This window comes from Rutidosis leptorrhynchoides, chromosome 2 (assembly GCF_046630445.1).
Source record: "Rutidosis leptorrhynchoides isolate AG116_Rl617_1_P2 chromosome 2, CSIRO_AGI_Rlap_v1, whole genome shotgun sequence".
Lineage (NCBI taxonomy): Eukaryota > Viridiplantae > Streptophyta > Magnoliopsida > Asterales > Asteraceae > Rutidosis > Rutidosis leptorrhynchoides.
In genome coordinates, this window is record NC_092334.1 from 30,653,452 (window position 1) to 30,666,807 (window position 13,356).

Sequence of the window (13,356 nt, forward strand, 5' to 3'; positions counted from 1 at the left end):
CCGTGATTTCGCGTCATTCAACTAATGAAAAAAATATAAAACAGAACCAAGTTCTTTTATAGTCGAGCCTTTTTACAGTTAACACCTTAGTTAATATCCCTTTTTACAACTTCCTTAAATTGATATCCTTTTTTACAATTAATAAGATCTGAACACATACACACCATTGACATGACCAGTTTGACCGAATACCATTGACATATGAACATATAACACATACATTTGTTACTAAGTTAGTTTTGACAAATTTTAAAATGTAGTTTGTATAAGCAAAACCTTGGGAATAAAATGTAACCCAAATCATAAATGAGCCAAATCACCACCTATACTTGCACATGAATGATCAGATAGAAATCTAAAAAAACACATAATATATAGAAGTCATATAGCATTAGCATTACTAATTAAACTAATTAGCAACTACCACTTTTTTGGAACCATTAATTTAAGGTAACCAAACTAATTACCAAGTTAAGCTAGTTCTGATGTAGATGGTAAATATCTGCACCTAGTCCTACATCCCATCCCATATGAACAGTAAAACTGTACCAAAAAGGTTAGCTGTATGGTTTGCAACCACAAATCATCACTTAACAGGCTCAGATGTTGCTGCTTGACACAGAACGGGAGGTAGAGGTGCGGGTCACACTCAAGCTGGGATCCAACGGCTGTGAACTGTCTGTTTGGACTGGCACGAGACAACTTTGCATCCTCATTTCATAACTCACGCGTTGACTTTCTGGGACAGTCGATTGCTCAGCGCCACCTGGCACGGACGCCGTGTTTTGTCTTCTGACATTAGGAAAGACCAGAGAACGGCACCGAGGGCATCTTATATTGCCTCGAAGCTATGTATCGATGCATGTCACATGAAAAATATGAGCACAAGGAAGGCCACGAACCTAAAAAAATAAGAATTTTTTTGTTAACTTACAATATAGGTGTCATGCCTATATATCTTATCTGTTTGACATATAGTAAATGAAAACAAGTATTACCTCTTGGTTAATACGAAACTCCTCCAGGCAAATTGGATAGTCACTGCAGTCAGTCGGGACATCTCTGAGAGTATAGATTGGAACAATGGCTTCGTATGCCAAAATGTTTGGATGACGAATCATGCTAACCAAAACCTAGAAAACAGATACAATACAATTACTATTTGTTACTGTATATAACTCCCAACAGAGTCATTCACCTTAAGAGAACAATAGTTGAAACAAACAGTAAAAGCATAATAAACATAAAAGAGTGAAGAACAGTCATATAATTAGAAACTACGCAAATCATTTAACCAACTATCAAATATAGAAAGAAGAAAAGTAACACATAAAAGTAGTTTCATGCAGTGTTATAAGTATTTCATAACAGTTGCTCAAAGTTACTTAATAAAAAATGAAAACAAATATGATTATGTAAAGATTACCTCAAATCCTGATAAAGGAGTTTCGGGTGAAGCATATGTTAAAAGAGACCCTCTATAAAACCACTGCAAAAGACAAGAATCACACTACATTGTACAATGATACAATTAGAATATAAGAAGCATGATTATGTTTATGTGCTACCTTATTCCAAAATAAAACAGCAATAATGAAGAGCCCAATGGACGTGAAAAGTAACAATTCAACCATACCCCATTGCAGGTTAGCAGGCAACTGCAAGAAATTTACAAATAGGATTTTTACAATAATAATTCATTCACATTAACATTAATTAATTAATACCACAATTGCTACATCCACTATTAACTTAATAAAGAAGCAATTAAAAGAACTCACACAATCCGATTCGATAGCAAACCAAATGGTCCCAACAAAAGTCTGTATCCAAAGATACACATACAACACTGCATTGATACTTAGAACCACAACTCTTACAGAAAGACGTTTGCCTCGTAGCTCACCACCATTTTCCCTGTACCATTTCATAATTCAGTTATGTATGCAACAAAAAGAAACATTTTGTATCTTGAATCATTATTTGTATATAGAGTATAATCAGCATGATCTCATAAAAGACATATATAGTATAGTAAGAAGTAATATTAATTAAGTGATCACAAATTATATTACACATTTTGGTTTGTCACTTTCAAACAAACTAGATATAATTTAAAGAAGATATAATATAATGATTGTTCCTAATTAAATCAAATGAATTATAGTATAAACTAGGGGAATGTAGAAAGCATACAATCCGATCGATGCTACAATAAAGTTATCAACAAGCTTCAAGCAGTGAAAAATGAAAACAACTGCAAAGTGAACCTAAATCAAAACAATTAACAGCACATCAGTCTCAAATATTCATAATTCATAACAAACAAGCAACATTTCTAATTAAAAAAAGGAAGATAAAAAGATATTTATCAATAATATTTACTTTATAACTAAAAATGATACAATATAATATAATTAAATACAACATAATTAAGCACTAGTAATAAATATGAAAATTAAAATGACGTACCGCTATCCACAGATGAAATGGAAATTGACGACGACTGTAATATTTCTCGTTCCAAAGAGCAGCGATTCTATCAATCACAAACGTCAAGGAAACAAAAAGACCGTATACATAAAAAGGTAATAACATTAATGCGGATAATCAACAAAGTACAAATAAAAAAGAAACCAAAACGAGCCCTAGTGAAACTAAATACCTAAAATAAATAAAAGGTCTCACCAACCAACATGGTGAAGACACGTTTACCTAGGTTACAAATGGAAACTTTAAACCGTAACAAACGGAATTTAAAATAACCATCACCACCATAGGTGATCTCCACCAACGAAGGCCACCATCAACAGGGTGGCACAACACCGGGCAACACAGATCCGGCCAGATCAGCAGTGGTAGAGGATCTGCGGTAAGAACTGAAAGAAAAGGCGAACAAAAGGAGAGCCAAGCACTCATAGTCGGACACACCACTTGAACGGTGGTGGAGAACGACTACGACCACCGGAGCAACCTCACGGCGGTCGGAAAAACAGAAATAAGATAACGCTTGCTGGAAAACGAAAACATGCCCTGATTGACGGGATGAAGGAGATCGAGCAAACGTAACCCCTACCACCACGAGAATGGCGGTAAAAAAGGGTTACATCCGTCGGAAAAACTTGCCACCACCGGAGAGAGACCAAAGAGAATCCGGCGAGATAACGGAAAGATAAAGGAGGGAGAGAGAAGCCTACGGAACACCGGAGAGATTCCGATGGCCGGAGGTGGCCACGAGCAAGAAAGAGCAACAAACCTGAAGGAGATTAGGGTTGCAATTGGGCGGGAACAAAAGAGGCTAGGGGGACACAAATGGAGAGCGACGGTCAACTATTGGTCAAACGAGAAAAGTACGTCGGAGTATGAATTTACTAACTACTGTAGTTATTACCAGTAAGTATACTGTAGTTATTACCTCTACTACATCAAATCAAATCAAATGGGTCAATAAGTGAGGAACAAAAATGGAAACTTAAGGAATTTGAATTATAAAAGGATACATGGCATATGCAAAAATCGTCAAAAAGGTTACATCGTACCTGCAAAATCAAAATTGGAGGACGAATTATTATTATTATCATATCAGTTAAAATTAAAATGTAGAACTATCAATGAATTAAATTAACTAACCATGTGACACCAGTGTTTCCGATCGGCATTGATGAACAAAACCCTAGGTTTCAGTGATAAAGTGAAAAAACCCTAGGTTGAAGTGGCTTTTAGTGATGAAGTGAGTAAATTTCAGTAATGAAGTGAAAAAAAAAACCCTAGGTTGAAATTTACGAGACTACACGTACAAAAAAAAAAAAAATATATATATATATATATATATATATATATATATATATATATATATATATATATATATATATATATATATATATATATATATATATACATATATATATATACATATATATATAATTAACGTCAAAAAATAAGTAAATAAAATTCAAAAAAAAAATAATAATAAAAAGCCACTTATTGTGAAATGGAGGGAGGGAAAGCAACGCATACATTGGTGTATGAGAGACGCAAATATGGTGATGTTAAATAATATATTAAATTAAATTAAGTAGCAAAATCACAGGAACGGTTAAAACCATCACAGGAACAATCGATTGGAGATCGAGTGATAATAGAGATGAGAGGAAGCAGAGACGATTTAATGGAATTGAATCGAATGAGAAACCAATAGATTATTTCAAATCAATTTTCTAGGGTTTCTTTGTATTATTGGAATTGAAAGATGGGTCTCAAAAAATTGAGAGCAGATTGGGAAAAAAAAGAGCTTACCGAATGAAACTAAGGGCCTGTTTACTTTTTTTACATTAAGTCAATTTATGGATATAGATGGCAGAATGGATATAGAGTGACCGAATGTAGTAATCGGTGAATAAATAATGGTGTTTACTTTTCGTAACAAATTAATGGTCTGAATGATAAAAATTACTATTTTACCCTTAAACTAAATAATTAATAATTTTAATAAATATAAAATTATATTACCGAAAACATCCACTACGCTATTATTAATAACCATATAATAAAAATAAAATAACATTTCAAGTTAATAAAAATTTGATACAAATATACACAGTAACAATTAGAGTGGCTGTGGCCGTAAGGATGGCATCGGGTCGGGTTTGGGTCGGGTTTAGGTAATCCCGGACCCGAACCCGATTAAGAAACCCGGCCCGAAACCCGTCGGGTCCCCATTTACTTGCATACTACAACCATCCCGAACCTGAACCCGAACCCGAAATTTTTTTTGTAACCATCCCCATACCCGGCCCATGACCCGATGGACTCAGGTCAAACCCGGCCCAATTATAACGGGTTTCGGGTTTCTCCATCGGGTACGGGTCATTTTGCCATAGCTAGGGAGTACCAAAACAATTACTCCGTATCATTTTAGCAAACATATTCTCAATTTTAGTGGTGGTGGTGACTCCATATCTACACCATATTTGCACCATCACAATATTTTTTCTTGCTTCTAATTCATCCGTGCTTTTACTTTTTCTAATTTTGTTTGAAATTACTATACCTAAGTTTTAAGTTTAGGAAAAAATCAGTAACTTAGGTCAATGGTTCCGAAATCAGTTACTGGATAAGCAACAAAAGTAAAATCTTCCATATTTATCTCCATAACTATGTTCTACAAACTCATTGTTGTAACCGTATAGTGCTATGAGAATCTGCAAAAAAACGTTGCCCTATTGGTGGATCCAGAGCTAGCGCCGGCGTCGAAAACAGAGGCGAATGTGGGCTTGAGATAGGTAATTATGTTGAAGCATTTATGGACTTTTGAAGGAGAAGAAAGGTGAACCAGAATGAAAGGGGGGAGAAAGAAGGTGGAAGGAGGAAGGAGGAAGGGTAATATTGGGTTAGTTTGGAAAAAGAAAGTCTATACGCAGACAAGTGTGGTTTTTCACATTAATCAGTAATGTATCTAGCCAGCTATCTCATTAATTTAAGCCAAAAGTAAACTCCCTACTAAACTTACCGAATAATCAATCCACTCACCTCAGCCCATTAATACAAAAATAAACAGGCCCTAATACTCCGTATAAATGTATAATTATAAAGATTATATTTTTAATTGTAAATTAAATGATTAATGATGTCATCTAAGTTGCTTATATTTTTTTTTTCTTTTTGATTTTTTTTAACGAAAGAAATTGCTTTTTTATGACATCATCATTTTAACATTATAATAGAATCTATAGATATTATTTTAGGTTTTTTTACTTATAACTCTTAGACAGGGACTCTAGATATGTTGAGAGACAGCTGTGGGTTTTGGAAGTCTTGATGGGACTGGGCCTGGTTTGATGGGCCTGGTTTGATGGGCCTAGATGAAGGTAAGACATCGGGTAAGGCTACTAGTTCTTTTTTTGAGGAGGTGGCGAAAGATTTTGAAGGATGTATTAGGGTGGAAGGTAAACTGCTTAATTCGAGGGTGCTTCCGAAACATATAGTGAGGAAGGGGTTTAAGGTTAAGAAAAGAGGTACTATGAAAGGTTAACGTTGAAGGTTTATGAAGTTTTTTGGTTTCTTAGTTCTTTGATGTTAGCATGTTAGGTTACTTGTAGTGGTTGTTTAGTCTTGTGCGGGCCTCGTTGCCTCATTTTGTATCTTTGTTACGGGTTTTCATCTTTTCTATGAAGTTCGAGTTTTATAAAGTTAAAGCTTTTTTGCTAAAAAAAAAATGTAAGTTTATCATAACCACCCACCAAATCTATAAATGATAGATCTTACTAGTAAATAAGATCACACACCATTGACATAATTGTACCTTTTACCAGTTTGACCAAAAACCATTGACATATGAACATGTGATACATATTTGTTACCGAGTTAGATTTCAGTTAAATTTGACAAATTTGAAACGTATTTTGTATAAGCAAAACTTCCACTTGGGAATAAAATGCAACCCAATTCATAAATGAGCCAAATCACCACCTATACATACTCATGAATGATCAGATAGATATCTAAAATACCGCATAATATATAGAAGTCATATAGCATTAGCATTACGATTTAAACTAATTCCCAACTACCATTTAAGCAAGTTAATCGAGTTCTGATGTAGATGATAATAATCTGCACCTAGCCCTAAATCCCATATGAAGTGTAAAACTGTACCAAAAAAGGTTAGTAGTATGGTTTGCAACCACAACTCATCACTTAACAGGCTCAGATGTTGCTGGACAAGGAACGGGATTTGTGCTCGAGCTCGGTGTCGACTCACACGGCAGTGCATCTGTAATGTTGGTGGTAGAGGTGCGGGTCACACTCGAGCTGGGATCCAAAGGCTGTGGATTGTCTGTTTGGACTGGCTTGAGACAACTTTGCATCCTCATTTCATAACTCACATGTTGACTTTCTGGGACAGTTGATTGCTCAGCGCCACCTGGCACGGACGCTGTGTTTTGTCGTCTAACAGTAGGAAAGACCATAGAACGGCACTGAGGGCATGTCATAGTCCCTCGAAGCCATGTATCGATGCATGTCACATGAAAAATATGAGCACAAGGAAGGCCACGAACCTAAAAATTAAATTTGTTTTTTAGTTTAGGTGTCGTGCATAGAGGGAGGATCGAGAGGGAAGTGACCATGTGCGAGGGAAGGGGGAAGTAATATTTTTTTTTTTTTCGTTTTAGTTTTTTTAAGTTTTTCCGGCATTAAGAGTACACGAAAAAATGAACATATAAAAAAGACACTTTATGATAAATGTTATTATTTTGGCGGGATAACGCTTGAAGAAAATTAAGATTCATCGTGAACAATGTTATTTCTTCAAGCGTTTTTTTTTTGGGTTTAGAAATTAGGGTTTAGGGTTTAGATTGAGTTTTTAACACGGACGGTTTAGAGTTTAGGGATTAAATTCAAAACACTAAATCCTACACTCTAAATCGAGCTAAATTCTGGAAAAAAAAAACTTCACATAAGTTGAAAAAAAAACCCTCGAAGAAATAACATTCCTCACGATGAATCTTAATTTTCTTCGAGCGTTTTTCCGCCAAAATAATAAAATTCATCGCAAAGTGTCTTTTTTAAATGTTCATATTTTCACCTAATCTTAATGTCTATAAAAGAAAATTCTAAAAAAAAAAAAAAGAAGAAAAAATTTACTTCCCCCTTCCCCCGTACATGCTCACTTCCCCTTGATCACTCCCCTATATATATATATATATATATATATATATATATATATACACTAGGTTTTTGAGCCCGTGCGTTGCACGAGTGTGTAAAAAACCGTGCAAAAATGTAATTTACAGTCCATATTGTTATATAAATAGCAATACTAAACAAAATAAGAAAAGTATAAGAATTATTAAAGAGCATGTGGTATTGACAAATTTTTAAAATTCTTTTGAGTTTAAGAGCCCGTGATGTTAACAAATATAAAAACTTCCTTTTGAGTTTAAGAGCTCGTGATGTTGACGAATTTTAAAAGTTATTTTAAGCTTTAGAGCCCGTGGTGTTGACAAATTTTAAAGTGGTTTTGGGTGGTGCTAGTAACTTAATGTCTACAATGTTTTTCCCACCATTAATATCTTTTAGTATATAAATTATATACTACATAATATTTAGAGTACAATAAAAATTTATCATGAAACGTACATTAGTAAAATATAAGTTATATTATTTTAGAATTATTATATACAATTATTTTTTGAATAAAAGTGTAACCCGCGAGTTTAATTTTCGAAAAGTTGTTAGTTATTTCAGCAAAATAATGGTACTCGGGGGAGTCGTCATGTATAATTAATATTATAATAGTTATATTTGAATTTTCATAAATATTTTAAGGACTTAAACTGAAAATTCAAATCACTCCATATTTATTGCTAAAAAGAAATACTCTGTTGGTAGTGCATCGAAGCTCCGTTTCGAAAACAATTTATTGCGTTTTGTTCGTAAAATTATTTCGAGTTAAACGGTGATGGCGGTGGAATCTAACTCGCGGCGAACAGAAAGATAAATCCGTTAACAAAATGGTGGATTTTGTATAAATATATTTAATAAGTAAAATATATTTAATAAACTTGAAAGTTGCTAAAAATAAGTATTCCATATATAAATATATTTAATGTAATTATTCTTTACATGGAACTTTTAAGATTTAATTAGCTCCAAAGTTGCTAAAATTTGTATATAATTACGGTATGATATATATTATTTATTATTATATATATAATATTCACGGATCACAACAATAAATTCTTAATATATAAATAATGATGTAATAATTTAATAATATATATAATATAGATACAAACATCCTAAAATAACTTTCAACCACAATCAACAAAAATTTTTTGGTTTATATATATATATATATATATAGGGGCAGGATCAATGGGGAAGTAACCAATCGGTTACTTCCCCCCACTTCCCCCCGATTGGTTACTTCCCCATTGATCCTGCCCCTATATATATATATATATATATATATATATATATATATATATATATATATATAGTGTTATAATCAAGAGGGAAGCACTTTTTTGAGGAAAGTGGGGGGAAGTAGGTTTTTTTCGTTTTTTTGATTTTTTTTTTTTTCAAGCATCATATGAAAATATGAGTATTTTAAAAAGACACTTTGTGACTTGCTCCACCCCAAAAAAAGCAAACAACCACCTCATACATTTGAACACATTTTGCTCTTAGATCCGATCGAATTGGAAGTCGAAATCGTCATCATTAAACTCGCAGCAATTTTCCGAACCTGAGAGTACAACTTTCGCCGACAAACCTCTCTCCACGCGCCGCCACGCGCTGCCTGTCAGGTCGCCGGAATAGTACTCCGGTCACTTTTTTTTTTTTTTTTTTTTTTTTTTTTTTTTTCCAGGTTTTTTTTGCAGGGAATATTACCGAGCTTGGAGCAAAAGTCCTTGCGAACCAGAAACCTCGCTAATTTGCTATCTGCTCTGCTACCTCTGTGCCGCCGGTAGCCGCCGGTTGCCGGAACTCCCTTGTTCTTACAAGGCCGTGTTTGTTTTCTCTGACCCTTAACTTTTCTGTTCTACTACCTTTTTTGCACCTAACGGTGCTGTTTACACTTCTATTTGATTCTTCATTACATATAACTACTTATTATTTTTAGTTACAATTTTTTCCCATATACCTACTGTTTTTTTTTTTTTTTTTTTTTTTTTTTTTTTTTTTTTTTTTTTTTTTTTAGCATTATTCTGTATTTATAATTTATAATATAGATTCCTTTAAAAAAAAAATTTTGAGACCCCACTTACCCTGTATTTGTTTTTAACGGGTTAAGGGTACTACTTACCTTTGTTTGTAACTAGCTGCCTCGTTTGGTTAGAAGGTTAGTGGTAAATAGCTTTGATTTTCAACCTGTAGGAATCCTGTTATTCCTGTTACTACTTATTACGGTATTTGTTTTTTTTTTTTTTTTTTTTTTTTTTGCACTCTTGCTATCGTTAGCGTTTTTGCTAGTTGTTTCTACTTTGTCTTTAGCAACTCTTTTCTACTTAGTGCGCTGTTTTTAGGGTAAGATTAACTCGTCACATACGCATGGTTACTTGAGGTCATGTCCTATTAGTTTAGGGGCGGGTAGGTCTAGAGGGAGTAGAGATACTCGCGTTAGGATTAGAGTAGGTAGTTGGAATGTAGGAACTTTGACTAGCAAAGCCCGTGAACTTGTAAATACGCTACGTAAGAGTAAAGTGGACATATTGTGTGTTCAAGAGACCAGATGGAGGGGTGAAGCGGCGGTTGACGTGGACGACTACAGGTTGTGGTTCTCGGGTTCTAGAGTAGCTAGAAACGGGGTAGGGATCCTTATAGGACCCCTTTATAAGGATAATATTGTGGGTGTGGATAGGTGTAGCGATAGGATTATGTCGGTTAGGGTAGTTATCCAGGAGGAGACTTACATGGTCATTTGCGCTTACGCACCCCATGCTGGTTTAGGAGATGATGAAAAAGTTCGCTTTTGGGAAGCGTTAGATGAAGTTGTGAGGAGTTGCCCCGCCGACCATCGATTGGTTATTGGGGGAGACCTTAATGGTCATATAGGAACGATCTCGGACGGATATACGGGTGTCCATGGGGGCTTTGGGTACGGAGTTCGGAATGAAGAAGGACGATCTATTCTCGAATTCGCTGTTGCCCACGAACTGGTTGTTGCAAACTCCTCCTTTAGGAAGACGGAAGCACAACTAGCTACTTTCCACAGTGGGGGACATAGTACCCAGATTGACTATTTGCTGCTTCGCAAAGGGGACCTTAGAGCTTGCAGAGACTGTAGAGCCCTGACTACCTGGACTTGTTCCACCCAACACAGATTATTGGTCATGGACTTGGTTCTGCAGAGGCGGGTTACTAAAAGAGTGAGACCCGTCCAACCTAGGATCCTTTGGAAGAATCTGATTGAAGGGAAAGCCGAAACTTTTAAAACTTCAGTGTTGGAAAGAGTAGAGGCAGGAATGGATACCGTTACTCAAGTGGACGCAGATCAGATGTGGAATAGGATGGCATCTGCTATTAGGGATGTTGCCAAGGAAACCTTAGGTGTGGCAGTAGGGACATCGAGAGGACATAAGTCTAATAGAGAATCATGGTGGATTAGTGATGAGGTTCAAACCAAAGTCGCACTTAAGCAACAGAGGTTTAAGGAGCTCATTACATGCCGGGACGGGACACGTGAAGATAGAACTAGGGCAGAAGAGAGGTATAAAGAAGCCAACAGAGAAGCTAAGAAGGCCGTTGCACGTGCAAAAGATAAAGCGTATGAAGACTTGTATAGGAAACTAGACTCCAAAGAAGGAGCAAATGATATTTACAGGATTGCAAAAGCTAGGGAGCGTAGGAGGAGGGATATAGATAACATCAAGTTTATCAAGGATGAAGCCGGTCAAACCTTAGTGAAGGAAGAAGAAATTAGGAAAAGATGGGAAGGGTATTTCTCAACTCTTTTCGTGGGTGAAGGACCTGGGCGCCAAGAAGTTCCGCAGGACTTGGGAATAGGACAATTCCGGAACAACAGTTTCTGTAGGAGAATCAGGAAGGAAGAAGTAAGTTCGGCACTACGAAAGATGGGTAGAAACAAAGCTGTAGGACCAGACCAGATCCCAATAGAGGCGTGGCGGTGCCTGGGCGAGGATGGTGTCAGGTGGTTGACGTGTCTTTTCAATAAGACGCTTAGAAGTTATAAAATGCCTACGGAATGGAGACTCAGCGAGATTATCCCTATTTACAAAAATAAAGGGGATGCCCAAATCTGCGGTAATTATAGAGGCATAAAATTACTTAGTCATACTATGAAGCTTTGGGAGAGAGTGATTGAGACTAGACTTCGACGCGAGACTACGGTTTCAGAAAACCAATTTGGTTTCATGCCAGGGCGCTCTTCGATGGAGGCAATTCATATTTTAAGAAGCGTTATGGAGAAGTATAGGGAGAAACAAAAGGGCCTAGAGATGGTCTTCTTAGACTTAGAAAAGGCCTATGATAGCGTACCGCGAAAGCTGATTTGGAAGACACTTAATGTTAGGGGTATCCCAAGTAGATATATTAGAGCTATTATGGATATGTATGATGGGGCGAAGTCCTGTGTCAGGACGCCTGTGGGAAACACAGAGTATTTCCCGATAGAAGTAGGCTTGCACCAGGGATCGGCCCTTAGTCCTTTCCTTTTCGCTTTGATTCTCGACGAGCTGTCTCGAGGAATACAAGAGAACATCCCTTGGTGTCTGATTTTTGCCGATGATATCGTGCTTGTATCAGAATCAAATGAGGAGCTTAACAGAAGACTAGAACAATGGAGGGAGGCCTTAGAACAAAATGGGTTACGGATCAGCAGACAAAAGACAGAATATCTTAGGTGCGAATTCAGTAGGACTGAGGATGAACTAAATGGTGGAGGGATTATCAACATTGGGGACCAGATCTTGCACCCACAAGAGTCGTTTAGATATCTAGGTTCGGTCCTCCACAAATCGGGGAGGATAGACGAAGACGTGACTCATCGTATTAAGGTAGGTTGGTTGAAGTGGAGAGCGGCGAAAGGGGTCTTGTGCGACAAGAAGATCCCACTCAAATTAAAAGGGAAATTCTTTAAAGTAGCTATTAGACCTGCCATGTTGTACGGATCAGAATGTTGGCCAATGACGAAGGCCCAAGAGAGAAGGATGGAAGTAGCAGAAATGAGGATGCTTAGGTGGACGTGTGGTAAAACCATGTTAGATAGGATCCCAAATGGTGTGTTTAGGGAAAACCTTGGAGTCTGTAGCATCATCGACAAGCTAAGGGAAGAACGGCTTCGATGGTTTGGGCATGTGATGAGGCGACCTCGTATTGCCCCGGTAAGGAGAGTCGAGGCACTCACGGTCGATGGCGTAAGGAGAAGGGGTAGACCTACACGTAGGTGGATGGATAGACTTAGGCTCGACATGAGAGAGCTTTCGCTGACTGAGGACATGACTTCTGATAGGGGTGCGTGGAGGGCTAGAATTAGAATAGTCGAGTAGGGTTACGTCCTATTATGTTATTTTTTATTTTTAATAGTATTTCTCATTAGATTTCTTACTTTTGCTTTTTTTTTGCTTTTTATTACTTTTTTTATTATTATTATTACTATATTTATTATTATTATTATCTCTATATTATTATTGTTAGTTTTTATTATTATTATTATTTTTATTATTATTATTTTTATTATTACTATTATTTTTATTATTATTATTATTATTATTATTATTATTATTATTATTATTATTATTATTATTATTATTATTATTATTATTATTATTATTACTATTACTATTAGTATTATTTTTATTATTGTTATTGTTACTACTACTATAATACTCT

The 13,356-nt window shown here is 35.9% G+C and overlaps 2 protein-coding genes across 2 annotated transcripts; one reads left to right on the forward strand and one right to left on the reverse strand.

Moving 5' to 3' along the window:
• Nucleotides 1–384: 384 nt before the first annotated feature.
• LOC139890680 (E3 ubiquitin-protein ligase SIS3-like) lies at nucleotides 385–3,765 on the reverse strand. The gene is made up of 9 exons (XM_071873586.1): nucleotides 3,631–3,765; nucleotides 3,501–3,539; nucleotides 2,473–2,539; nucleotides 2,197–2,270; nucleotides 1,782–1,917; nucleotides 1,569–1,658; nucleotides 1,427–1,489; nucleotides 999–1,133; nucleotides 385–902 (listed from the first exon to the last, which is right to left on the reverse strand). Exons 1-9 carry the CDS (start codon nucleotides 3,657–3,659, stop codon nucleotides 849–851), a joined length of 687 nt encoding a protein of 228 aa, XP_071729687.1. The 5' UTR covers nucleotides 3,660–3,765; the 3' UTR covers nucleotides 385–848.
• A 5,337-nt stretch (nucleotides 3,766–9,102) lies between these two features.
• On the forward strand, nucleotides 9,103–12,169 carry LOC139887750 (uncharacterized). The gene is made up of 5 exons (XM_071870809.1): nucleotides 9,103–9,106; nucleotides 9,374–9,515; nucleotides 9,848–9,914; nucleotides 10,032–11,558; nucleotides 12,104–12,169. Exons 1-5 carry the CDS (start codon nucleotides 9,103–9,105, stop codon nucleotides 12,167–12,169), a joined length of 1,806 nt encoding a protein of 601 aa, XP_071726910.1.
• The last annotated feature ends 1,187 nt before the right edge of the window (nucleotides 12,170–13,356 follow it).

Coding starts and splice junctions, on each gene's coding strand:
- LOC139890680 (XM_071873586.1), bottom strand. CDS start 3,659: ATGCCGATCGGAAACACTGGTGTCACATG. Junction 2,540..3,500: donor ACGATTTTTGCATATGCCAT/GTATCCTTTTAT, acceptor TGTGATTGATAG/AATCGCTGCTCTTTGGAACG. Junction 903..998: donor AGTTTCGTATTAACCAAGAG/GTAATACTTGTT, acceptor TTATTTTTTTAG/GTTCGTGGCCTTCCTTGTGC.
- LOC139887750 (XM_071870809.1), top strand. Junction 9,516..9,847: donor CCTTGTTCTTACAAGGCCGT/GTTTGTTTTCTC, acceptor TTTGGTTAGAAG/GTTAGTGGTAAATAGCTTTG. Junction 9,915..10,031: donor TCCTGTTACTACTTATTACG/GTATTTGTTTTT, acceptor CGCTGTTTTTAG/GGTAAGATTAACTCGTCACA.